A 27866-nucleotide genomic window follows, 5' to 3' on the forward strand; every position below is an offset into this window, starting at 1 on the left:
ATGAGATGGCTGGATGGCATTACTGACTCGATGGACGTGAGTCTGGGTGAACTCCGGGAGTTGGTGATGGACAGGGAGGCCTGGCGTGCTGCGATTCACGGGATCGCAAAGAGTCGGACACGACTGAGCGACTGAACTGAACTGAAGAGGAACAACTTGTTGAAAATCATGACTGAAAATCATCTGAGATAACCTGGACATTCAGACAGTGGTTTAAGAATCTTCTACATCAAAAGACAGATATTCAAACTTGCATTTAATTGAAAAAAATGATGGTGAACATGATCAATGCTTGATGTGCTTCAGTGTCCAATTATGAGAGAAATTTGTCTTAGCTTTCTTGAGACCTAGATCCTGTCTTTTAGGTGCTAAAATTGACTTTTATGTCTGACTACGTTACAATCACTTTGAAGGTCTCATCACAGAATTCAGGTAACCGTTCTGAGTAAAACACAATTGAGGATAGTCCAGGCTCCATCAAAGGGTGTGAGCAGAGCCTGGAAAGGAAGCTCTGCTTTCGCAGACAGCGTGTCCTGCAAGCGTGATGAGCTTGGTTGGGACGGGTGTGTCTGTCTCAACGGAGGAGTCGGGGTTTGCTTTTCTACGGATTGTCCTTGCAAGTGTCAAGTTTTTCTACAAGCTCAGAATGCAAGAGCTCTGCTCTTCTGCTGTTGAGCAGCTGAATCAGGAGAGTTAAAGGCGGAAGGCCGGCTCCCGGGGGAGAGCGAGCAGGTGAAGACATCCTGCAAAGTGGTGGGAGTGCTGGCTGAGGGGCCAGGGGTCGACCCTGGAGACAGAAGGCGGCCAGACCTGGGCTGTCCCGCAGGACGCAGGCTGGCGCTAGGGAGGACGGTCCCTTCCGTTATCTGGGCTCAAACATCCCTGAACCCTGCTGGGAGGAGCCTCCTCCCGCGCCGGTCCTCCTGGTGCCGAGAGCTGACCGGGGTCTGCGGGGCTCTCAGCAGGGACGGGCTCTGGGTCCACAGGCAGAGGCCAGAGGGAGGCGCGAGTCTCTCATCATCCACCCGGTCCCGAGCCTTCCCGGCTCCCGGGCCCGCCCTGCCCGCTGTTTCACCCCTCTGGTTCCTCCTGACTCTGCGGCCCGGGCCCGGACCTCAGCCCACCCCTGTCCCTTCCAGGTTAAACCGAGATGGAACACGGCCTTTCCTCCCTAAGCGCCGCCCACTGCCGGGGCGGGTAACCGGGTTCTCCTTGCCCAGTTCAGACTCCCGACCCAAACACAAGGAATCAACAACGCAGCTCCTCACACTGCGGGAAGACGACTGCCCCGCTCTCATGAGCCGTGCCGAGCTGTGCGCAATTAGGAGGATCCAGCCATGCGCTCCTCTACCTGCCGATTAAAAGTCAGTCATTCCGGTAGGGCGTTAAGAGACCTAACAGACTGAAACACAGGTACTCGGGGCCTGAGCCGAGTACACAGGTACAGGGCCGCAGCGGCCGATGGCAGTGTCTTCACATTTGCTCGGCCACAACGAGAGCACGAGAGCACGTGCTGCTGGGCGCCAGGCACCCGGGCCAGACGCTGGGACCGACGCTGAGCCACACTGAGCAAAGCCATCGTCTATTTATACAGCAGTTCCTCCTTCGGGGATATTTAAATATTTCATCAATTTACCCCATGAAGTATTGAACAACTTCACCTTTCCCATGACAGCCTTGTCACACACAGAATGATAAAACAGCACAGATTTGAGAAGTTCCCATCTTCTGGTTAGCGCACTCAGCAGAGCCTTATTCAAACAGAAAGCAGTCTCAGTTTACAGACTCCCAAACTCTGTGCATTATCCTTGTGCAACTTCAGCTTCAGCCTGAGTCTTGGTTCACAGTAAGGTGACCTTGGATTAAATTCCCGTCTAATCTGAAAGAAGTCTGAGAAGCCTTTTGGCTGGTCCACACAGGAGACCCTCGGTAGCGTAACCAGGGCTGGCAATGGCTCTTCTCTGCCCCCAGCCACCCCACCTCTAGGCACACACCACAGACGCACGAGGAAATGTTCGCACAGCAGTGATCTGCAAAGCAAAATAATACCAAACACCAAATAACACCAAAATAACACCAAAAACAGGAAAAACCTTGAATCTCTACAGGTGAGAGAATTGATCATAATACCCTCATGATGGACTGGTCTGCATTTCCAGGGACATTGCAGCAGAGAGCTCAAGAAGTTAAGTAAGAAAGAGGCAGTTGGGACTTTCCTGATGGCCCGGTGGTTAAGAATCCACCTTCCAATGCAAGGGGCACGAGTTAGATCCCACATGCCACATGGCCAAAAAACAGAGGCAGTATAATGTATGTTATGGGTACAAACTGAATCCCACTGTATAACGTACTGATTGTTTTACTAAAAATATGTTCTGTAGGTTCCCAAATGATAAAATTCACAGTAAAACTCCCGGAAACAGCCAGACCCGTCAACAAATGCAGAACAACCCATTTTCCAGTTGCTTACCCCTGAAATGGCACTAAACACATAGATAATTTGGGAGCTACATCTGCATAAGCTACAGTGTCTGCTGCCTTCAGAAAACTCGAGACGCGTGGAGCCGGACGCATTGGTGTTATACGGCCGACACGACAGGGTTAAACATTTGTCTCAAGACTTACTCAGCCCTCTGGCTCATGCTGCTCTGCTCTGTTTTGGACGTTATTTCAAAGCAGTGATCTGCTGAGATTTCTTCTGAAGAGTCACAGGAAATCATTTTCTACAGGAAGGGTGCTGTAAGTGTGCATTGCTTGCTCACTGTTCTCAGATGAGTCCCAAATTAAAATTTCATTTCTTCCACCACGGCCAGCCCAGTCAACAGAACAGACCTTGTAATGTTTTCCCTGTCCTTTCCTTCTCACTCCTCGTCATCTGTCCAGTAAAATTCGTGCAAATACAAAACCGAAGCACCAAATATTCAGGTTGCCTGTAGTGGGGATGGTCGTGTGTGTTAAGTCGCTCAGTCGTGTCCAACTCTTTGTGACCCCATGGACTGTAGCCCACCAGGCTCCTCTGTCCATGGGATTCTCCAAACAAGAATACTGGAGTGGGTTGTCACACCCTCCTCCAGGGGATCTTCCTGACCCAGGGATAGAACTCGCAACTCCTGCATCTTCTGCACTGCAGGCAGATTCTTTACCAGCTGAGCCACCAGGGAAGCCCCATGCTTGGACAATACTCATTTTAAGTTAAAAATATAATTTTTGCTCCATCACTGTCTCCTAATTTGCCTTTCACATTTCATACATATAGATACTTTTTCTTACCAATTAGCATTTCAGTGTCTGTCTTACTGTTGAATATTCCAATTGTGTATTGATGTACAGGATACATGAACGCATTTATATAACCATGTATTGATACTGGCTGTTTCCAGTTCACTATTGTTATAATTAAACTGACAGAAAGGAACATTACAAATCAACAATCCTAAAACCTACTGTTTGGGGAGGAAGTCTCCCAACATTTTAGAAACCCTTCCAGAAAACTTCACAGCTCAGTCTTCCAAACACATTTCTTACTGCAGGGAGGCAGTGGAGGCCAGCTTGGAAGGAGGACTTCGTGCAGGGGAAGGGGAAGGGCCAGAGGCCAAGGCCACTCAAGATCAGAGTCAGATACCAGGCTGGAAGGAGACCAAGGCAGATCTCAGACACAGAGGGCTCCGCCGTGACGGCCAAGGGCAGAGCGCGGTCCCAGCAGCGCTAACACAGGAGTCTCCGTGGCGCCTTTGGGCAGGTGCTGCCTCGTAATCTGGCAGAGTTAACTGTCTTCCGAGCTGGTCTCCAGGGCCCTAGAAGCTATATGAACCAGTACTGGTTCCACTGACACACAAAGAGAACGTGGCCTTCTTGGGTTAAAAAAAATCAACACAATTGGATGCAATGGGATCAGGCAGGGAGATGGCAAACTTTTACCCAGAACTTGGGTGGTCCCAACTGTGGGGTTTCAGAAGAAAAGTCCTGAAGGAGAAATGTCTGATTCCAGCAATGGGATCAGTCAAAAAGAAAATACACAGAGGCTTCAAACGTTATTCATTCCTTTCCTGCCAACGCTCCCACGTGACACTCCTGAGCCTCACACAGGGAGGGATGTTAGTTGCTCAGTCGTGTCTGACTCTTCATGACCCCATGGACAATAGCCTGCCAGGCTCCTCTGTCCATGGAATTTTCCAGGCAAGAATACCGGAGTGGGTTGCCATGCCCTCCTCCAGGGGATCTTCCCAAACCAGGGATTGAACCTGGATCTCCTGCACTGTAGGCAGATTCTTCACCATCCGAGCCACCAGGGAAGCCCCAACACAAACCTCACACAACAGGGGAGTGATTGCAGACCCAATGCACTGCTTTGTATGTTTGCAAGATAAGTATTTGTGAAAACATATAGGCTCTGGAAATGTGAACCGTCTCATACAAACGCCAGCAATACTGCTTCAGTGGAGACTGTAGAAGAAATCAAGAGTTATTTTTAAACAGAGAGGGAAAAAATCCTAACATCAGAAATAAAATTTACAAGCATTTGCAGATATTTATAAAACGCGTGACAAGCTCAGTGTCTGCACTGAGTCACTCAGATTTAACTTGTCTAAACTCACATCTTCACCGACTTTAACATTTCCTCTTTTCCTTGATGTTATTCACGGCGCTGTTTCATATTTAAATAGCTGGAAACCTACAGGCCACTTAAAGCTGTGATGCAAAACAAATCTTTGATCAGATAAACTTAGAGTTACGAACTCCACAAAACTCACTAGGAATAAAGATCCTAAATGGATTACTTAAACACAATTGTTAGGTCAGAAGCATAATCCTACGCATTTATGAAAGTACTCCAGTTTCCAATCAGAGACATCCTTATTAGAGCTTTTCTCTGAAAACTGGCCCTGCCCTTCAGATTAGCCTGGGAGTCCATCTGCTAGAGTTGAACCAGAAAGAAGGCTGAGCACATAAGAACTGATGCTTTCAAACTGTGGTGGTGGAGAAGACTCTTAAGAGTCCATTGGACTGAAAGAAGATCAAACCAGTCAATCCTAAAGCAAATCAGTGCTGAATATTCATTGAAAGGACGGATGCTGAAGCTGAAACTCCAATATTCTGGTCGCCTGTTGTGAAGAGCGGACTCATTGGAAAAGACTCTGATGCTGGGAAAGATTGGGGGCAAAAGGAGCGCAGAGCAGAGGATGAGATGGTCGGATGGCATCACCGACTCAACGGACATGGATTGGAGCAAACTCTGGGAGATGGTGAAGGACAGGGGAGGCTGGTGCGCTGCAGTCCTTGGGATCGCAAAGAGCCAAACATGACTGAGTGACTGAACAACAACACTGTACCTGAGTCAGGTGGCTGACACAGAGCAGGGACCCTGTAAATTCCACACAGGTCAGGGAAAGAGCTTGCTGCTGCTGGATCGAGAGCCTTACGGTGAGGACCCCCGAGGTCACAGAGGACACTCACACTCCTGCACGGCCCTCCCTCTGGCCAGTGCCACACTCCGTGGAACTCCTGAGACAGGACACACATGTCCATGTAGGGGAGTCACCCATCTTGGGAAGCTTCTGGATCCGAGAAGAGCCAAGTGTGAACCGGACCTGCCTCCCCACAGCGTCCACCCACTGGGCCCACAGTGTCCAGAGCCCCTCTCCGCAAAACGGCCAAGTATTTGGAAACCTTCCCTGCGTTCACTTTGTTCTCCCAACGTGTTACAACACCGGCTCCTTCACTGTTTCCTAGGGCACCCGTTCAGAGAACTTATTCACTAAATGCCTACGGAGCATTTACCAGGGCGGGGCCTGCTCCAAGAGCCCAGGGCCCTGTCCGAGGCCCTGCGTTCCAGCGGCTGGGGGAAGGGGGCCCAAGACCTCAACGCGCCTCTCCGGGCTCTGCTCCCTGCTGGGTTAGCGGGTCAGCAGAGCACAGGAACCACTGTGAGCTGCCCCTCCTGGTGCAGAGTCCACGCCTCTTCCTCTGCATCCTAGCAAACAACTTGACTCCAGTTTGGCATTGCTGAAAATTGACTCAGAATAATCACCTGTTCTAGTGCCTATTCAAAAATAATTTTCAGCCCGATGATCTGCTTACTTTCCTGGTGGCCCAGGGGCTCACAGGACCTAAAATGAGCAGAGAGGAAAAGGGACAAAGATGGGCTGTTGAACAGAACCACAGAGAGTAACTGTCTCCCTACAGGGAAAATTAAATTCCTATATCACTGTATACAAAATCAGATTTAGTACAATAATTTCATATTAGAAGAAAAAGGAGACAGTCTTTAGGTTTTTAAGTAGGAAGAATTGTTTAAATGACAGGCAAACAGGAAACAAAAAAATATATTGATTGGTTTGAAGAAATCAAAACCTTATTGCAAAAGATCTCACACAGAGTTAAAGACGACAAGCCATTTGAAGTTATTTGGAGCATTAGTGACAAGGGATTAATGTCTAAAATTTATAAATAACGTCAGGAATCACTAAGGAGAAGACAGATAACCCAACAGAGAAATAAACTCTATGGACCTAACAGAAACAGAAGATATTAAGAAGAGGTGGCAAGAATACACAGACAAACTATGCAAAAAAGATCTTCATGACGCAGATACCCACGACAGTGTGATCACTCACTAGAGCCAGACATCCTGGAATGTGAAGTCAAGTGGGCCTTAGAAAGCATCACTATGAACAAAGCTAGTGGAGGTGATGGAATTCCCGCTGAGCTATTTCAAATCCTAAAAGATGATGCTGTGAAAGTGCTGCAATCAGTATACCAGCAAATCTGGAAAACTCAGCAGTGACCACGTGACTAGAAAAGGTCAGTTTTCATTCCAATCCCAAAGAATGTTCAAACTACTGCACAATTGCACTCATCTCACATGCTAGCAAAATAATGCTCAAAATTCTCCAAGCTAGGCTTCAACAGTCTGCAAACTGAGAACTTCCAGATATTCAAGCTGGACTTAGAAAAGGCAGAGGAACCAGAGATCTAATTGCCAACATCCATTGGATCATATGAAAAAAAAAAAAAAGAAAATTCCAGAAAAACATTTACCTCTGCTTCATTGACTACACTAAAGCCTTTGACTGTGTGGATCACAACAAACTGTGGAAAATTCTGAAAGAGATGGGAATACCAGACCACCTTACCAGCCTCCTGAGAAACCTGTATGCAGGTCAGGTAGCAACAGTTAGAACCAGACAAGGAACAAGGGACTGGTTCAAAATTGGGAAAGGAGGACGTCAAGGTTGTATATTGTCACCCTGCTTATTTAACTTATATGCAGAGTACATCATGAAAAATGCCGGGCTGGATGAAGCACAAGCTGGAATCAAGATTGCGGGGAGAAATCTCAATAACCTCAGATATGCAGATGATACCACCCTTATGGCAGAAAGTGAAGAAGAACTAAAGAGTCTCTTGATGAAAATGAAAGAGGAGAGTGAAAAAGCTGGCTTAAAGCTCAACATTCAGAAAACTAAGATCATGGCTTCCCATCACTTCATGGGAAATAGATGGGAAAACAATGGAAACAGTAGCTGACTTTATTTTGGCGGGGCTTCAAAATCACTGCAGATGATGATTGCAGCCATGAAATTAAAAGACACTTACTCCTTGGAAGGAAAGTTATGACCAACCTAGACAGCATATTAAAAAGCAGAGACATTACTTTGCCAATAAATGTCCATCTAGTCAAGGCTATGGTTTTTCCAGTAGTCATGTATGGATGTGAGAGTTGGACTATAAAGAAAGCTGAGCACTAATGAATTGATGGTTTTGAACTGTGGTGTTGGAGAAGACTCTTGAGAGTCCCTTGGACTGCAGGGAGATCCAGTCAGTCCATCCTAAAGGAAATCAGTCCTGAATATTCATTGGAAGGAGTGATCCTGAAGCTGAAGCTCCAATACTTCGGCCTCCTAATGGGAAGAGCCAAATCACTAGAAAAGACTGTGATGCTGGGAAAGATTGAAGGAAAAAGGAGAAGGGGGTGGCAGAGGATGAGATGGCTGGATGGCGTCACCGACTGGATGGACATGAGTTTGAGCAAACTCCAGGAAATAGGGAAGGACAGGGAAGCCTGGTGTGCTGCAGCCCATGGGTCGCAAAGAGTCAGACACGACTAGCGACTGAACAACAACATGCAGAGACAATTCACGTGGAAACCAAAACTGTCAACTAAATATTTCATTAAATGTCCAACCTCAGCAGTAACAGAGAAACAAAATGTGTCATGCACTAGTTTGGCAAAATGTTTAAAGAGTCTGAAAACATCCTCCCACTTACTAGAAATTGAAATAGAGAGCAATTACCAACACCTAATAAAACTGAAAATGTACAGACTTCTAGCTGCAATTGCACTTCTGTGGCTGTAACTGCAAGAAACTCAAGATGCCACTGCAGTGATGTCTACCAGCCAAAATTTGGGAATAATATGGGTGTCCGTCCGTGAGGGAAAGAACAAAAAATCAATAACACATTGAAGGAACAGGGCAGTTGCAGAAAAACACGTGTACTGTGATTCTACTGACGAAACTCTGAAAATGCACAGAACAGCTCGACATGCTCTCTGTACACAGACTGATTTCACGTGAGTTTAAAATGTGAAGATGAGAAGGGAGACCATGTGTCAGATTCAGGGCAGCAACTGCCTCTGGCGGGAAAGAGGTAGTGGGTGGGATTGAGGAGGTTTTCAAAGGTGGCACCGGTTGGTTTCAACATGATCTGAAGCAAAGATACTCTGTGTTATTTTGGCGTGGTAGCTACTCAAGCATTATCTCCAAGCTTGGATGCTGAATGTTCAACCATCTTTTATCTGTCCCTAAATTCAATTTCCTCCCAATTGAAAAAGGAAACACACAAACACAAACAGAAGCTGGCACTTTAGTGAATAACTCAGCAGCTCCTAATAAGCACACCACCCAACTGAATCAGGATAATTAGAACCCTCCTGTCATTTAGAAAGGGCTTCCCCGGTGGCTCAGATGCTAAAGAATCTGCCTACAATGAGGGAGACCTGGGTTCGATCCCTGGGTCGGGAAGATCCCAAGGAGAAGGGAGTGGCAACCCAGTCATTTAGAAAGTGCTGGGACGGGCGGAAACCCTCCACGGCCCTGAATTGTCCCCACAACATTTAGTATGGAGCAGAGGACTGCTGTAAAGGAAAGCCAATACGTTTCCCCAAAGACCATTCTGATAAGGAAAGAAGACAAGAAAGATCCATGTGCACTGCCACCCAGGCTAGCTTTTCTGTGCTTTATTTCTGCCTATTTCTCTGAGAAGGCGGGCTGGCCCCAGAGCCTGAGCCAACTACAAGCACCCTTTGGTGAGGGTCTATGCCATCAGTCCCACACTGGAGGCACAGGGAGCCTGGAGGCAGGTCTGAGGACCGAGCCACCAGCTCCAGGAAGGTGCCCAGGACAGCTGATGTCGCAGCATCTCAGATCACAGGTACACAGCGGGCGAGGACCTTCCAGCACCCCCGCGGGCAGCCTCAGTCCACGGGGCAGGATCGGCCCGGCAGGGAGGACCTGGAGAGCAGCCCCCAGGGGGAACCACAGGGCCAGACGCCCAGGCGGAGCGCAGAACAGGCCTGAAGCCAAGCGCTTCCTGAATTTCAGGGCTTCGCTGCGCCCCCGTCCTAAGGCATGTGAGAACTGAACACACAGCAGAAGGCGGAGGCCCCCGGTTGCCATAGCAGCGGCCCTGCTGGGCCTGCTACTCTGCAGAGAGCGTCACTGTGCCCCTGGCACCCAGGAGTCGTCCTGCTCCCTGGGGACCCTCGGGGCAAGGAGACCCCGAGACCGCTGGAGGATCTGATGAGGTTTTAGTCATCGGGCTGATTTGTGTACCGTCCGCGCACACGGACACTGCAGGGGGTCCTCTCCCTGCCCCTCCTCACCTCCCACTGCAGGACCGATACAAACCAGGCTGCCCCTCCTCACCTCCCACTGCAGGACCGATACAAACCAGGCTGCCCCTCCTCACCTCCCCACTGCAGGACCGATACAAACCAGGCTGCCCCTCCTCACCTCCCCACTGCAGGACCGATACAAACCAGGCTGCCCCTCCTCACCTCCCACTGCAGGACCGATACAAACCAGGCTGCCCCTCCTCACCTCCCCACTGCAGGACCGATACAAACCAGGCTGCCCCTCCTCACCTCCCCACTGCAGGACCGATACAAACCAGGCTGCCCCTCCTCACCTCCCACTGCAGGACCGATACAAACCAGGCTGCCCCTCCTCACCTCCCACTGCAGGACCGATACAAACCAGGCTGCCCCTCCTCACCTCCCACTGCAGGACCGATACAAACCAGGCTGCCCCTCCTCACCTCCCCACTGCAGGACCGATACAAACCAGGCTGCCCCTCCTCACCTCCCCACTGCAGGACCGATACAAACCAGGCTGCCCCTCCTCACCTCCCCACTGCAGGACCGATACAAACCAGGCTGCCCCTCCTCACCTCCCACTGCAGGACCGATACAAACCAGGCCCGCACCATGCTGGCCTCCGCCACCCGTCAGAAATCGTGGCGGAAATCCCCAGTGAGAAAGCAGATCTTCAAAGGACAGGAGAGCTTGGGATACTCTCCTTCTTCCACAAGCTCCTGCCCTGTCAGCGCGCCCGTTGCAATGGGACCCTTAGAGGTCACAGCATCGCAAGCCTGGGCATCTGGACCTGTCCCGACACCTGGATTTCTCCATATGGTCCCTGCCCCGCGGTCCAGGAGCAGACGCGGCTGCTCCCTGGCCTGCAGACCCCCGAGCTCAGGAAACGCCAGCCACTGACCTGCAGTTTCCTCTTTACAAAGTCCCTGAGGACACTCACGGCTGCAGCTGCAGTGGCCTCTGCAGGCCTGGGCCGGGGTCCCTCGCCCTCCTCCGGGCAAGCCGGCCGGTCGTGGGCCATGGGGGCCACTGGTGCGAATGCACAGCCACTTGGCAACCAAGATTGGCGAGGTGCCCGGGGGGGCCCCTGGAGTGATCAGGGTCCCTGGGGGTTTCCCTGCCTTTCAAAACACGTGCCTCCAGGACAACAGGCAGGAGAAAGGGCAGGGCAGCCTCGCTGCCCCGTGGGTACCCAGAGCCGCAGGCACAGGGAGCAGGCAGAGAGCGCCCGGGTGACAGACCGGCCGGCACACATGATGGCCCGGACACTGCGGTCCTCAAGGGCGAGGCCACGAACACAGGGAGGGCGGGGTCCGGCCAGCAGCGTGTGGTCCCCACTTACAGGAGGCCACGGGGACATCGATGCAGTGCACTCAGTGGCCGGAGTCCAGCGCACACTCGGCACACAGCACCCTGGGGACAGGGGCCGGCCCCACGCCGCCTCCACTCCGCCTTCCGGCTCAGCCCGCTTCAGTGCCTGAGTCAGTGAGGACCGAGTAACAGCACCCAGTCCAAGGGCTCAGACAGCAGACGTCCGCTTTCACGGGCTGGGGGCCAGACGTCCTCCAGGGCCAGTCTCTCCGGCCCCTCTCCTTGCCCCTCCCCCTGGTCTGCGCACGCCATTCCTCTGCGCATGTCTGTGCCCTGGTCACCTTTCTCATAAGGACGCAACTCATCCGGGATCAGGGCCCACTCTAACGATGTCTCTGTCATCTAATCACGTCTGTGGAGGCCGCTTCTGCAAACACGGTCACATTCTGAGCCCCGGGCAGTCAGGGTCCTCACACGTGGACTTGGAGGACACAGCTTGGTCCCAGCAAGGACGGGATCTGTGTGCTGGGTCTCTACAGGGCCGTTGTTCAGCAGGGCTGCGCGGGCAGCCTGCTCCAGCTACCTCGCCCTGGGGGCTCCTGGCCTGGCAGACTCTCTCAGTTCAGCTCAGTCCCTCAGTCCTGTCGGCCCGCCAGGCCTCCCTGTCCATCACCAACTCCCAGAGTTTACTCAACCTCATGTCCATCACATCGGTGATGCCATCCAACCATCTCATCCTCTGTCACCCCCTTCTCCTCCCGCCTTCAATCTTTCCCAGACTCTCTGGTATGTCACTGTCTAGAATGACCTAACATAAAGTGGACATTACAACCCCTTGTCTCTACAGAAGTGGGGACGCGGGGCCCAAGGGGTGACCATCACTCACATCCCTCCCTCCCCTCACTGGGTCCCCTGTGGTCAGAGCCCAAAGCCCACTCTGGGTCCCCATTTCTCCTGCCCTGCAGGGGATGCTCAGCACACGCTCGAGCCCTAAAGGAGAGCCTGCAGCCGGCATGGGCCTGCGGCCTCAGGGCCCATCCCCACCTGGTGACAGACCCCAGATGCCGACAGCTTCCGAGTGTGTGCCGACTTGAGTCTGAAACAGCGGCGACCCCTGGGCGGAGCTTGGGAAGGATCCACCTGGCCAGGCGCCTGGAGGGAGGTGAGTGTCTCTGAGCTCTGATCTGAGGACACCTGCATTTTCAATTCACGGGCGGGCCCCATAAATTTCTACTTTTTTCTCAAGCCAGTTACAGTGGCTTTTGTATCAGCAGTGGATTCTAACAGCCAATTTGGGGGTTTTATGCAAAGCCAAACGAATGCACAGACTCCTGGAAATCCATAGAACAAGCAGAGTGTATGCTACTCTACAAAAAGAGTAGAACAAACAATCATAGACAAGGAGCAAGGAGAATCCTGAAAGCCAGAAGCCTGTCTTCTCATGAAAAAGAGACCGCGAGGAGCAGAGGGCAGGACCAGGCAGGGTCTGGGCACATCACGGGTCACCAGTTCTCTCCTGTCCAGTCAAAGGGCACTTAGTCTGTACCTGGGTGTTGATATGTTAAAAATCTTGCTCAGAAGCTATATCAATGTGCCTTTATGAGAATCTAGATCAAATCGATGACTATCAGTTTAAATACTTTGCTTTTGTTTTATTGCTCAGTCACTCAATCCTGTCTGACTCTTTGAGACCCTATGGACTGTAGCCCACCAGGCTCCTCTGTCCACAGGATTTCCCAGGCAAGAGTACTGCAGTGGGTTTTTGTTTTATTCATACTTCTTAATAAGCTGTGACCCTCCAGACAGGGCTAGCCTAGTAACCTGGGCAGTACAGTCACCACCTAAGGCCCCTCTGTTCACAGGATGCAGACAACCCGCAGGGCACAGGCTCTGAGTGCTGGGTCTGACGCCTACCCACTGTGTTGAAAGGGAAACTCAAGCACAGACTGTCTTTGAAGACCTCAACCTCAGGTTCAAGAATGGCAGGAGACATTTAAGAAGACAATTTAGAATAAAGGGAGAGAAATCTTGTTTTATGAAGCAGATAGCAAAACTGTAAGCAGATGGCTACTTCAAAAGCTAACACTGATTTAGAATACTGAAGAGTTAGCAAGTATTTAAATTAACTCAAGGACGATGCGTCCGCAGTGAGTGACACCGCTGTAGGAGAGGATGATTCTCGGCCTTGAGCAGCGGTCCCCAACCTTTTTGGCATCATGGACTGATTTGGAGGAAGACAACTTTTTCCAAGGACCAGGGTTGCAGGGGATGGTTTCAGGGTGATATCTAATGTTATCACTGATCTGACAGGAGGCACCAGTCCAGCCTGGAGGTTGGGAACCTCTGGCCTTGGGGATCACTTACTATCTCTTGTGATTACCCACCCCCACATCCTCCCACAGCGGTGTGCTGGCGCTGGTTCACTTCTCGGTGAACTCTGGACCAGACGGCTGGATGCTCTTGGGGACGCTTTACTTGGGGGTTGCCGAGGCCCCATCCCTGACCCCGTAGTGAGTGGTACGTGTTCTGCTGGGAGCTACACATTTCCATCCGCTCACGGCACCTGGCCTGCCTGCCCTGACACACGGGGCCCGTTCCTGGAGTTTACTCCGTGGGTGCAGTCACCGCAGAAGGCAGAAACAAGATGCTATTTCCCTTGTACCTGGCATTAAAAGCAAACTCCTCTCCCCTGCAGTTATGCTACTTCTGTATCCTGTTTCTGAGCATCCTTTATCTAGGGTAAAGGGACTGACTCTCCTGCCAGACCACAAGCTACTAAAGGTAAGCCCACCCATGTAGGGCTGCACCCTGAGCCCCCAGCAGGTGCAAATCAAGAGCCCTGAAAATATTTATGACCGTCATCCTCAGGAAAACCAAAGAGATGTCTTACGGTTTGTAGCAGGACTCTGCTGATCTTCTCAGTCCATTTCCAAGTAAATCTCTTGCAACTAAAACTTTAGTCATAACTTACAAAATAAATCTCTGTAAAGAACCTATAATATACCTGAAAATCTCTGTTATATGTTCCAGTGCAGGGGCCGTCTTAGTATTGATACCGCCCTGCATGACAGAAAGTGGATCCATGGTTCTTTCTACTTTGTTTTCAAAAAGCCACAAACAGGGGGTTTTTAAGGGCTTGAAGCTGTTGGAGTCACACACACGGGAAGAACTGGCAGTTTCTTCCCTGAGATTCTAGCTGCTGACACGCTTAACCCACTCTCCTCAATTTCTCTGCAGCTTCAATTTCTCTGCCATCAGTTTCCTGGGAGCTTAAATTTTCATTGATAACATGGGAGAGAGGATCAATAAAGTGGTGAATGTTTCCTGAACACATTTTCAGACCCCCCTCTCTCCTTGGCCCTTGACATGGTCCATTTATATTTCTGCAGAGACTTTGTTACAATTCTAACAGCAAATGTTTGGGATTGGCTGTCTTCACATAATCTTTAATACAAACTGCTTTTTAAAACTCCTTTATGTTCATGGCTCTTAAATGTGGTGGAAATCTGTTGCAATGTTATGTTTTTAAAACAATACAATTACATTTCTCCTTGCTAATCTGAGCAAGTCAAAACTTTGTTGCTTACACTCTATATCACCAAACAGCCATGTATAATGCCATCAGAAGTTTTCCTCTCATCCTATATTAAACACAGAATGTCCTATACTTATATAAAAATCACCATCTCTGGGTTGACTATTAACCACCCTTCCACAGTGGTTTTTCTCATGGGTTGACTATTAACCACCCTTCCACAGTGGTTTTTCTCATATTGTAAAAACACAAAACATATAGGCTCAGGTGGCTTCAATAATAAAGTCACATCACAGATTAGAAATATATCACAGGGAAACAGAGTAACTGCTGTCATTATGGGAGTTCATCATGTCATTAGAAACCCACTTGGACTGCTACTTATTCAGTCTGCATTAATGTGCGTGTGGTTTTCACAAAGCTCCTCTGACTATGACAGGTGGTGTGGCTGTTAAACGGTCCTCAGTATCTACAAAACTGAGAAAATATCAGGACTGCTTGCCAAGGGCTCTCAAGGGTTAAAACGCTGACGCTGGATAAAGAAGATGTGGTACATATGCTCAATAGAAAATTACTCAGCCATGAAAAGGAACAAAATTGGGTCATTTGTCGAGGTGTAGATGGAACCAGAGACTGTCATACAGGGTGAAATGAGTCAGAAAGAGAAAGACAGATACTGCACAGTAACTCGTAAACGTGGAATCTGAAGACAATCTTATGTACAGAGCAGAAAGAGAGACACAGACACAGAGAACACACGTACGGATACCCGGGCGTTGGGGGAGGGAGGCAGGCAGGGTGAATGGGACCGGGGTTGCCATACACACACTATTGATAGTATAAAGGAGATAACTAATGAGCGTGTCTAGAGTGTTCGTCGCTCAGTCGTGCCCGACTCTTTGCAACCCCGTGGACTGCAGCCCACCAGGCTCCTCTGTTTATGGGATTTTCCAGGCAAGGATGCTGGAGTGGGTTGCCACGCCCTCTTCCAGGGGATCTTCCCAACCCAGGGATCGAACCCGGGTCTCCTGCACTGCAGGCGGATTCTTTACCAGCTGAGCCACCAGGGAAGGCCTGACTGCCGAGAACCTTCTGTATAGATTAGGAAACGCCACTCAGTGCTCCGTGTGACCTAAATGGGAAGGAAATCCAAAAAAGAGGGGATGTATGTATACTGTGGCCACCTGATGCGAAAAACTCACTCACTGGAAAAGACCCTGATCCTGGGAAAGATTGAAGGTGGGAGGAGAAGGTGACGACAGAGGATGAGATGGTTGGATGGCATCTCGATGGACATGAGTTTGGGTGGACTCCAGGAGTTGGTGATGGACAGGGAGGCCTGGCGTGCTGCGGTTCTTGGGGTTGCAAAGAGTCAGACAGGACTGAGTGACTGAACTGAACCGAATATGCACACGTGTGGCTGGTCCACTTTGCTGTACGGCAGAAACTGGCACGACATTGTAAGGCAACTACATTCCAATAAAAGACTTTAAAAAAAAACAACCCCACAGAGGGAGGGGACCCTGGGTGTGCTGGTTTGTATACAGGAAGTACCCTCCTGAGTAAGTGATACGGAATTAGCATTAGCTAGCTGGGAATGAGGGGCATCGCTCTGGAGTCAGCAGCCCCGCGACAGAGTCAACACGGGCCGGTGGGGACACATAGTCACACCTCCGGCGGCCCTGCTGAGCCCACCCCACCGTGGGATAAAGCGCAGAGCTCTGGGTGGGTGTCCGGAGCTTCCAGTCTGGCCCCAGCTCTGCCACTCGCCCAACATGTCAGCTCCTCAGACCCTTGGGCTCTTCATCTAAAAGGTGACGGATACTGGCTGTGTGGTTTCTGAGACCTCTTCCAGCACCCAAATGTTATGACTCCCTCCTTGTAACCTATAATATAGAGAATCTGCATTCCTGTACATGTCAAGGAACCCAAATTAAATCCTAACGAAACTTATGGATTTCCTACCCAAAGTCACAGAGAACTGTGCTATGACACCCAGATGCCTTCCAACATCCCTGCCCAGGGCAGCTCTCAGAGGGCTGTTCACAAGGACCACACAAGCAGACTCTGGATGGAAGTGATTTTCTGCTATTTTCTGCTTTGTATTTTGGTCTGACTGCCTCTGCTTGCAATCCACAGCATCACAAAAGGCATCAGTGAGAAACGCACCGCACTTAAGAGAGGCTGCCCTTGGGTATACTGCTCACTGCTCCGACGTGGTGCCCGCTTTAGGAGAACCTGCGGGAGACTTCTCTCTGGGCTCAGGGACAGAAAGAAAAGTGTCTGTCTGAACAACAGGGCATGGGCTTTTGTCTGTGGTTTGAGCTTACGCTGAGTCCACCCCCCCGGGCAGCCAGCAAGCTCTAGCTGGCCACCAGCCTGCCTTGCCTTCCGACCTCGCCTCTGCCTTCACATCCAGTTTCTACCTTCTTTGCTTTGCCTCCATATTGGCACTTACTCATTTTTAAATCTCATATTGAAAATATTTGCCAACCTTATTGACATCTTCGGAAATAAGACGGGGTATCAAGAAGGGAATACTCCCAGAAATGTGAGGTTCAGAGCAAAAGCCTACAGGGGAATGACAATGAGGCTGTCGCAGACCTAAGGGCTGCTGCCGGCGAAGGGCTGCGACCGGGGGCTGCAGCTTTCACGTGTGGATCTGTCCAGGCTTCTGAAAGCGGACCCATGCCTGGTTCCCTAAGGCCTCAGTTCTCTTAACTCCAAAAGTAGGAGGAGATGACTTTCATTCCCAGTGTAAAATCATTAGAAATACTCTTTTAGGAGTGACTTTAAAGTGAAACATACATTTTCATGCATTTAGAGCTACAAATGAAAAACATTTATCAACAGCAAATTTGCATATCATGCATACGCACACTTAGAGATGTTCACTAAAACAAGAGAATCAGACTATTTCTTGTCCAAATTAAACAAAATTACATGCACATTGTTGGAAACTCACAGATTCTCTTCAAAAAAGTGCTATGACTCACAGTCCTAATATCCCTGGTATGTCAGTGATTTATAAAACCCTTTTGTAAAGGCAGTATGTGAGATACAATCGAAAGCAACCTCTCTAAGAAGTCCAAGGGACAGACTGCAGGAGCTGTTCTGCGTGACCCGGTTTGGACTGCAGTCTGATGCATGCTTATCACACATGACTACTGTGTGTTTGCATTATTTCACTTTAAAATGGGAAAGCTCAGCAGGGGGCAGGAGGACTGGGGAGTCATTTAAAGGGGACAGAGTTTCAGTTTGGGGAGATGAAAGCCTTCTGGAGATGGGCAGTGGTAATGACTGCCCAGCAATGTGGAGGAAACATGCAATGCTGCCGAAAGTGGTTAAAATCGCAAGCCTTCCGTCATGTGTGTGCACGCGTGCGTTAGTCGCTCAGTCGTATACGACTCTCTGCAACCCTATGGACGGTAGCCCGCCAGGCTCCTCCATCCATGGGATTCTCCAGGCTAGAATACTGGAGTGGGTTAACATTCCCTTCTCCAAGGGGTCTTCCCGACCCAAGGATCGAACCCAGACCTCCTGAATTGCAGGCAGATTTTTTTTACTGTCTGAACCACTGCTGCTGCTGCTAAGTCGCTTCAGTCATGTCCGACTCTGTGTGACCCCATAGACGGCAGCCCACCAGGCTCCCCCGTCCCTGGGGTTCTCCAGGCAAGAACACTGGAGTGGGTTGCCATTTCCTTCTCCAATGCATGAACATGAAAAGTGAAAGTGAAGTCGCTCAGTCCTGTCCGACTCTTAGCGACCCCCTGAACTGCAGCCCACCAAGCTCCTCCGTCCATGGGATTTTCCAGGCGAGAGTACTGGCGTGGGGTGCCACTGCCTTCTCCACTAGGGAAGCTCTATGTTGTACATATTTTACTACAACTTTTAAAAGTTCTAGAAAAAAATGTTTTAAGAGAAAACTGCTAAATCTGATTCTCTTCACCTAAAACTTTACCTTTCAGTTACAGTTGCGATAAACATCAACTTTGTCACATTTTTCTCCCCTTCATTTCTAAAACTGCAGGAAAACGACTGAGTGGCCCCGGTTCCCCTTGACTGCGAACACACACTGAAGAGCGGTGTTGAATCCATTCCGGCTGTAACGCGACCGCAGAAACAGGACGAACTGAAAACGGCAACAGCTTTCAGTCCAGCTTCTGACCTGCTCTTTGCGTCCACCCGTGACCTGTGACCCTTTCACAGAATTTCCTTCTGTCCCGGAAAACAGAGCCCACTTGCCCTTTCCCGGCAAAGATCTGTCACTGTAGCAGGTTCCCAGCAGCAAACAGAAAACGCTGGTTCTCTCCTGGAACTGGAACCCGCCCGTTCCAGCGCGAGGGCTTGCCTACCTTTCCGAGAAACAGTTTCTGCAGCTTCTGGCGCGGCAGCCCGAGCATCCTCCGACCCGCGTCGGGGGCCATCGCGCGCTGCGCAGCCGGGCCACCTCCTCCTCCCGCGGCTTTCGGGACCACGCCCCCGCGGGGCGGGCCGGGCTCGGGCCGGGCCGGCCGCGGTCCTCCGCCCGCCGCACTCGCCCACCGCGGGAGGGGCGCGGAGGACCAGCACCGGCCGTGCGGTCAGTCCGCGCAGAGTCACCCGCGGCGCTCGGAGCCCCAGCAGGCGGTTCGCGGGATCCGGCCAGAGTCCACGTGGACCGGGTCAAGTGTCCAACACTGCCCTAAGAGTCAGAGGAGCCCCGAGGGCGGGCTGTGGCCCTCTCCGCAGCACACCTGCTCCCACCCCCAAGGGCCGTCTGTCATTTACACTGAGAGGGGGAGACATGGGGGGCCGCTAGGGGGCTAGAAATGATGCCTTGTCTTTTCAGGTGGCCCCAGGTCAACTACACGCACTGATTATGCACGAATCACCTTATCCGGTTTTAGTCCTTTGAGTAATCCCTGCACATGCATGCACAGACACACACGGGCACACACACGCACACACACACACGCACGTGCACAGCACTCACGTATGCACCAGCTCGCACAGCTCCGCAGGTGCACACTCTCCCCTGCACTCCCACTTTCTCTCCCCACCTACTGCAGGCCAGCTTGGAGTTGTCCCATCTGAGAAACAGGAAAACCTGCTCTGCTGTCTCTGCAAACTGAGTCCCCAGCTTCCCCCGGAAGAGTCAGCCCTTTGTGGCTGGCATCAGGCTTTGTCTCGGTGAAGCCGGAAGCATGCCCAGTCCAGCGTTAGAGCCGCCTTGGAGGGCAGGGCAGCTGGTCAGAGGTGCACCTTTGCAGGTTAAGAGTTTCCTTTTTGAGCTTCTTTTTAATACATAAACAGGCTCCTCCTCTGAAGACCTAAACATGCGATACGAAAAAATCCACCAACTAACAAATAGCTTTTTTAAAAAGTCAAGTGTTAGTCACTCAGTTGTGTCCGACTCTTTGGGACCCCTTGGATGGTAGCCTGCCAGGCTTTTCTGTTCATGGGATTTTTCAGGCAAGGATACTGGAGTGGGTTGCCATTTCCTTCTCCAGGGGATCTTCCTGACCCAGGGATAGAACCCAGGTCTCCTGAATTGCAGGCAGGGTCTTTACCATCTGAGCCACCAGGGATGCTTTATGTGACAGATAATAGATGTCATGGTAAAGGATGTGGATATGGAAATATATTGGTATAAAATTATAGGGCATGAAAAGAAGGAATCAAAGACAACAAGGAAATTCAAGACTGAAATGGACCAAAATTGCCCGATTTGGGACAGCCCACATGATATAGTCCTGTCCATCTCTTCCCTTCTCTAAAATGCTAAACATGTCTTTTCCAATAAGTGAAAATAGTTGAAGTACAGTTGCTGTTTCTCAAGAAGTTACTATTCCAGAAAAATTTGTTTTTCCAAAACAATTTTGCATTCATTTCATGGCTTCTGGAGCTGTATGTTCTTTTTCTTGAATAAATTAACATGCATTTATCCATGTCAATGTCATATTTATGTGTAAGTGTACAGAAGTGTGTATACACATACATATTTATTTCAGATAAACAACACAGGAGAGAGTTTTGGGAGAGTCACCACTAGGTCAGCCCTCTGGAGGGGCATTCTAAGGTGTGATATTTACTAATCATACCTTTCATTAGAAAAACTGCTGCTGCTGCTAAGTCGCTTCAGTCGTGTCCGACTCTGTGCGACCCCACAGACGGCAGCCCACCAGGCTCCCCCGTCCCTGGGATTCTCCAGGCAAGAACACTGGAGTGGGTTGCCATTTCCTTTTCCAGTGCATGAAAGTGAAAAGTGAATGTGAAGTCACTCAGTCGTGTCCGACTCTTTGAGACCCCATCGACTGCAGCCTACCAGGCTCCTCCATCCATGGGATTTTCCAGGCGAGAGTACTGGAGTGGGCTGCCATTGCCTTCTCCCTCCTATTCTGGAGCCACCGGCAATTAATGCAGTCTAAGGGGGGGAAATCACATATTGAGCTGTGACTTTGGGAACAAAGCAGGGCTGGTTTCATGAGCTCATCATGGCAACAGAGGAAAAGGCCGCTTTTTAAAACTCAATCATTGGTTTGCCCCTGAACACGGGCACAAAATAGGGGAATTAATAGAAACCGGCGTTCGTCCTATTCTCACCAAATTTCTTGTCTCTTTTTTTTATGGGACTAGGCAACCCCTCACATTTCAGTCTTGAATTCTCCTTTTGTCAAATTGTCAGAAATGTAAAAGAAATCCAGTTGTATGCCTTTTCCCTAAAATCAATCCACATCTCACCCCTTGGAAAAGTCCTGGATCTTGACATCTACTTGCCATCGCTCACAGGAATGAGTGATTTTTCTTGGGAGGTACAAGAAAGTGAAGTTATTCTTCCCTAACAGAAGACCCAGCTCACACCGCTGAGAAGACCACTGCCCAGCCCTGGCCCTCTCGGTGGCCGCTGCGGCCCCCCAAGAACAGGGGAAAGAGAAGGTTACGTGTCGTCAAACCCTCCTCGCTGGCGTTTGGGGATGGTGAAGGAGGAAATTAAACCCGACTCTCTGGTCCTTCATTAACATTTTGTTTCGATGTTTGTAATAGTCCTTTTCTTTTTAACAACCAGGCTTGATTGGAACTTAGAAATTGTTACTGAATTTTTGTGTGGGGGTGTGTGAGGCTCCAGTGTTATCTCAAACACATCAGACTACAACTGGAAAACTAATTTTCAGTGTCTGCATCCTATCCAAGCCCTCGAAAAAGATGCTTATCTCGCATGAGAGTGTATTCAGCATAGCCAACATCAGGGTCACCTGGGTGTGGTTATCCGGAGAAAGAAAAGTGAGCTCATTTGAGGCACAGAACGTTCTCAGATTATTTTCTGTGCAGAATAAGATCAAAGGCTTAAGAAATGTGTAAACATCTGCTTCTAAGGGTACATCTATCTGGTGTGTTACCTGAAAGTAGACACCCCAAGAGTTAAACAAGAAGCACCTCAACAGCATGAAAACAGCCCACCAGAGCCCCTCCATGCTGCATGCACTCAGTTTAGTTGCGTCCGACTCTGCGACTCCCTGGACTGCAGCCCTCAGGCTCCTCTGTCCACGGGATTCTCCAGGCAAGGGCACTGCAGTGGCTTGCCATGCCCTCCTCCAGGGGATCTTCCTGACCCAGGGATCAGATCCGCGACTCCTACGTCTCCTGCACTGGCAGGCGGGTTCTTTACCACTAGCGCCTCCTGGGAAGCCCCCAAGGGTGACAAAGTGACTCCTCAGCACCCGGCCTGGTCGTCGGTTACACGGAGCATGAGGGCTGCCCTGGGCCTCCTGCGAGGAGGAGTCAAGCCCAGGTTAGATGAAGTTAAGCCACAGCGGGGCAGGGAAACAGCCCAATGAGAAGATGTCATCTTCCCTGCACCACACACTTTCCCCGAAATGCCTGACACAGTGCGCTTGTGGACAAGCCTCGCCCCCTGTCGTCTCTGGGCGCGGCGTGCCCAGGCACTGAGAGAGAGAGAGAACGGGGCAGGAGGAAGGAAGCTGAGGGCCTGTCCAAACTCCCCCACCTAAAACCATCAGGCTTTTCGTCACAGTATTTTGGGGTATCCCAACTGCCATTCAATTCAAACTTCCAGGGGAATTAAAAGGTAATTATCTCAGGCTTAGTCCTTTGGAAATACGTTAACAAAAAGATAGGGTCTTTGATCTGTGGCTCAGTCACGGTTGTGTTAGATCCAGTGGCTTGTTTCAGTAAAAAGCTTTCATTGTTGATAGAATTTCATTGCAGGTATATGTAAGTACGTGAACTGAATGTTGTCATGGTGACTGTGGCAATGAATTGCCTTTTATTTTGTGCCATGGAAGACTGTCATGACAGTCTTGGCTTATTCATCTTCCAAATACATTCTTAAAAGAAATTATTTTGAAAAAGAGCTATCACTGTTTGCTGGTCCCTGCTTGAAAGGAATTGTCAGACGGGCCTCTATCTTCCAGCAGCAAAGCCAAAACGCGGAGACAATCAGGCCCAGGAAGTAAACCACCACCAGCACCCCTACAGAGCAGCCGTTTCCCGTTTCAGCAACACCATAATGTCAGCTTTGCAGCACTGGGCCCTGTCTTCCTCTGTAAAACCTGGAATTCCACTCCTCTGGGCCCCCGTGGGATCAGACAGACCGTCTCAGAGCTGAAGTGTCCGAAAGCATCCGATGTGTCCAGCTCACGACCAGCAGGTGCCTGGAGCCGGGCGTGGGTCTTGGGTGATGGTCATGCACCATGGGATCACGTCGGGGCACGGGGCTCCCTAAGCACCCCGGCTGGAGGGTCACTATACTTTGAAAAATGCAGTGGAAAGCCTTGATCATGAATGAGCCCCTTTTAATAACATGAGGGAAAAGTCTGTGAAAAGAATCTGGAGACCACAAGTGACAGATCCATGTGTATCCTCATGAATGTACATGTGTGTGCTACATGTGTGTGTTTATGTCGTATGTACATGTGTGTGCTACACATGTGTATTTACGTCGTATGTACATGTGTGCTACACGTGTGTTTATGTCGTATGTACATGTGTGTGCTACACGTGTGTATTTATGTCGCATGTACACGTGTGTGCCACATGTGTTTATGTCGTATGTACATGTGTGTGCCACACGTGTGTGTTTATGTCGTATGTACATGTGTGTGCTACACGTGTGTATTTATGTCGCATGTACACGTGTGCTACACGTGTGTATTTATGTCATATGTACATGTGTGTGCTACACGTGTGTATTTATGTCGTATGTGTGTGTGTTTATATGTACGTATAAACATATATAAGGAAGAAAAATCTGCTGAGACGATCTGATGGTTTACCTCCGATAAAGGATGATGGTCCCATCCTTTCAGCAGCCGCCCAGCCGGGTGACCTGGCCTAACTGAGGTCACTTCACCGAGTGGCCAGGCGGGGCGCGGGGAGGGCCTCGGCCCAGGCCGTCTGCCGTCTTCGGATCCCAGTACACGACCGCCCTCCTAGTCAAAGTCAGTGCTGGCTCAGACGGTATAAACGACGGTCACTGTATTCTCAGGGAGGAAGACGTCCCCAGGTGAAGTCACGTGAGAGGGATCCCAGTAGGAGGGCGGCATTACGTCTACGAGAGAGGAGCACGGAGGCCTCGTCCTGTGGAAGCGGCGGTGGGTGCTGGCACCGTGAAGGCTGGGGCGTCCCTACACCGGCCGGCCATGTTCCCAGGCTGTGGGCCGCAGAGAGCCGGGGGCAGCTCCCGGGTGGGACTGGTCAGCCAAGCAGCTCCCCCTCTGACATGCTAATCCCCCCTCGTGGAGATGAAACGGCACTCCTGACTGCATCTTTAGGTCCTGGGTGGGAGCAGACGCGTTAACATGGAGTCTCACATGAGGCCAACTCATAATAGGAATAGTAACAAAAATAGCAGCTTTGTTTAATGTTTTGTAGACTATGAAGGCCACAGCTTCCCATGGTTTAGAACATGCTGCCCTAAACTGCAGTAGAAGGTGTGAGACAGTGAGCTGGAGCTCATAAGAGAGAACTGAAAAGCCTTCTGCTTGCTTGAAAGACACAGAACTACGCATCACCTTCTGCTGCACGCCAAAGCGAAGGGCTTCATTTCTTTCCGCCTTCAGTTCCTCGTCTACGAGAGCAGTGACGACAGGAAGGAACAGTGACCCCGGGGAACTGGCTGGCCAAGGGCAGGTGCTCAGCTCTGATACGTGGAGGGAGCAAGTGGGAAGTGAGGGTGCCGGCCGCCACCTCGGCCTGTTAAAAATAGAGCACTTCCTGCTTCTCCAGTTCACTGGAGGTGTGTCACAGTGGCCATGATTATGACTGAGACGTTTACAAGGTGAGCTACAAACGCCGAACAAATCTCAAACCTTTTGGGCTTCTCGGGTGTATAATTATGGTGACATCACTTATGCTGCATTGCAGACTGCAATGACTTGTCAGTTAATGAATTGACTACTTCTTTTCATGCTACTTGTCACTACAGGCCATTAAATGCCCCCTTCGGTTGGTGAAATTATCTAAGACATTCAGTTCTGTTCAGTTCAGTCGCTCAGTCGTGTCCGACTCTTTGCAACCCCATGAACCGCAGCACGCCAGGCCTCCCTGTTCTTCACCAACTCCAAGAGTTCACCCAAACCCATGTCCCTTGAGTCGGTGATGCCATCCAGCCATCTCATCCTCTGTCGTCCCCTTCTCCTCCTGCCCCCATTCCCTCCCAGCATCAGGGTCTTTTCCAATGAGTCAACTCTTCTCATGAGGTGGCCAAAATATTGGAATTTCAGCTTTAGCATCAGTCCTTCCAATGAGCACCCAGGACTGATCTCCTTTAGGATGGACTGGTTGGATCTCCTTGCAGTCCAAGGGACTCTCAAGAGCCTTCTCCAACACCACAGTTCTAAAGCATCAATTCTTTGGTGCTCAGCTTTCTTCACAGTCCAACTCTCACATCCATACATGACCACTGGAAGAACCATAGCCTTGACTAGATGGACTTTTGCTGGCAAAGTAATATCTCTGCTTTTTAATATGCTGTCTAGGTTGGTCATAACCTTCCTTCCATGGAGTAGGCGTCTTTTCATTTTGGAACCCCCCCAAAATAAAGTCTGACACTGTTTCCACAGTTTCCCCATCTATTTCCCATGAAGTGATGGGACCAGATGCCATGATCTTAGTTTTCTGAATCTAAGACATTAGAGTTATCCATCTGTTATTAAATTCCAGACATCTGTAATATAGTCACCCAATGATTACAGTTATTTTAATATTTTAGGATGACTTGAGTCTTAACTATTTCTTAAAATGTGATTATTGATTAGTAGCTTAGATTTTTTTAGAAATTACAGAAACGTATGAAGAAAAAAAAATCACCTTGGATCCTAGAACTGAACAAACCCTAAGAATTTTGGGATTTTTTTTTTTCCTATAAATCTTTTCTGTTTTGGCTGGGGAGAGAGAAGTAAGCTACACTAAAATTTGGGGTCAGCTTTCTCCCCTAAGGTTAATGCTTAATTTTTCTCCAGATACCCCAAAAGGAAATTTACAGTTATGACCTCGATCAAAGGATTTCCTTAGCTCCACATTTGCCTCTGAGTGGTTGCCACTGAAGCACTACATGCAGACTGGGAAAGACCAACAATTACAGAAACATAGGCAGGAGGCTGTATTTGACTCAAGAAGGGAGACAAGTGCAGAGGCCGCACTGTGCTGCTTTTTAGATGCAGGCGTCTCCCCTGCTGTTCTGGAACCTTCCATAGGGACCTTGCGAGCCTCAAGAGGATGTCTGCACCCACTCTGCAGTCTGGGCCTGCCCTCCTTATCTGCCCCAGGTCTGCTGGTGGGCAGGGGAGATAACCCGGCCCCACACAGAGATCCACACGTCCCCTGCAGCCGGAATGAGTGAAAAGCCTTAACCAGGAGCTGAGTTATCGGAGGTGGGGGTGGCTCAGCCCCACAGGAGAACTTCTGCCCCTGAAAACAGACTGAAAACCCAGATTTCCGCTTGGGATCCCCTCTGCCCCACCCATCTGTTAACGTCACCCGTCACCTTCACCTTCGGAGAAGGCAATGGCACCCCACTCCAGTACTCTTGCCTGGAAAATCCCATGGACGGAGGAGCCTGGTGGGCTGCAGTCCATGGGGTCGATGAGTCAGACATGACTGAGCGACTTCACTTTCACTTTTCACTTTCATGCATTGGAGAAGGAAATGGCAACCCACTCCAGTGTTCTTGCCTGGAGAATCCCAGGGACGGGGGAGCCTGGTGGGCTGCCGTCTCTGGGGTTGCACAGAGTCGGTCGCGACTGAAGCGACTCGGCAGCAGCAGCAGCAGCACCTTCACCTTATCAACACCATCAACAAGATGCACAGTACTTCTGTGAATACTTTATCAAGTGCCTCAGGATTCAAGGCGGAGGCAAGGAAAGATTGATGAAAAAGACAGTTAAACAGAAAAAAAAGACCCTTATTCCAAGGCTTCAAACCCTCAGAGGATCCATCTGGTCCTGGATGAGCAGATCCAAGCATGGTCACACAAGGCGAGATGGAGAGGAGAAGCCAGCTCGGGCTCCTCCTTCAAGCTCCAGTCAGAGAGCAGGTTTGGAGACTCCGCTGGGGCCGCCTGCCACACAGCGGTCTCTCTCGGGCGCCCTGCTCGCCAGGAACTTCGGAAAAGAGAGCGGCCCGGTTAGTTCACCGAACGGCCGCTGAGTTCCGCGCACAGCCAGCAGCGCTTTGAAAAGTTCCTTTTCAGAGGATTAAGTGTGAGTCACCCCCTTATTTAATTCATTTAATGTGGAGGGATCTGACAAAAGAATGGATTGTTTCTAAGATTATTAGGAATCAACACAAAATAGACACGACACCCACGCCCCGTGCAGTGCGGCCGCTGGCGGAGGTGCGCGCGGGGCGCGATCTGCGCTCGGTCCACCTCGGCCTCGCCCTCCACCGTCAGCCTCGTCTTCCCCACCCCTCCCCGGACCCGCCAGGCCTCAAGTCCTGCCCGGTGCCCCCGGAGAGGCCTTGTTCCTCGGCTGCAACAGGGGGGCAACCGTCGGAGCAGTAGCTTCTCTTTATTTGTAAAGTTCCCCTGAATCAGAGGCTCACTGAACAACGCCACTGTCTGAAAAGGGCATTTGGTTCATTCCAAAGCAATGAAAAAAAAAAAAAAAAACAAAAACAGAAAGAAGAGGGAAGGACCCCAGACAG

At 50.2% G+C, this 27866-nt stretch overlaps 1 protein-coding gene across 3 annotated transcripts in view; it reads right to left on the reverse strand.

The window, feature by feature from the left end:
* Positions 1-27866, reverse strand: part of RPS6KA2 (ribosomal protein S6 kinase A2) — a 336121-nt gene that overhangs the window by 252659 nt on the left and 55596 nt on the right. The window contains exon 1 of one of the 3 annotated variants that reach the window (XM_027552027.1): positions 19076-19165. The exons of the other annotated variants lie outside the window; for them this stretch is intronic. Within the exon in view, the coding sequence (XP_027407828.1) occupies positions 19076-19147 (72 nt within the window). The 5' untranslated portion in view covers positions 19148-19165. Of the gene's footprint in view, positions 1-19075; positions 19166-27866 lie in introns of those variants that run through there. 3 annotated transcript variants of the gene reach the window in all.

This window comes from Bos indicus x Bos taurus, chromosome 9 (assembly GCF_003369695.1).
Source record: "Bos indicus x Bos taurus breed Angus x Brahman F1 hybrid chromosome 9, Bos_hybrid_MaternalHap_v2.0, whole genome shotgun sequence".
NCBI lineage: Eukaryota > Metazoa > Chordata > Mammalia > Artiodactyla > Bovidae > Bos > Bos indicus x Bos taurus.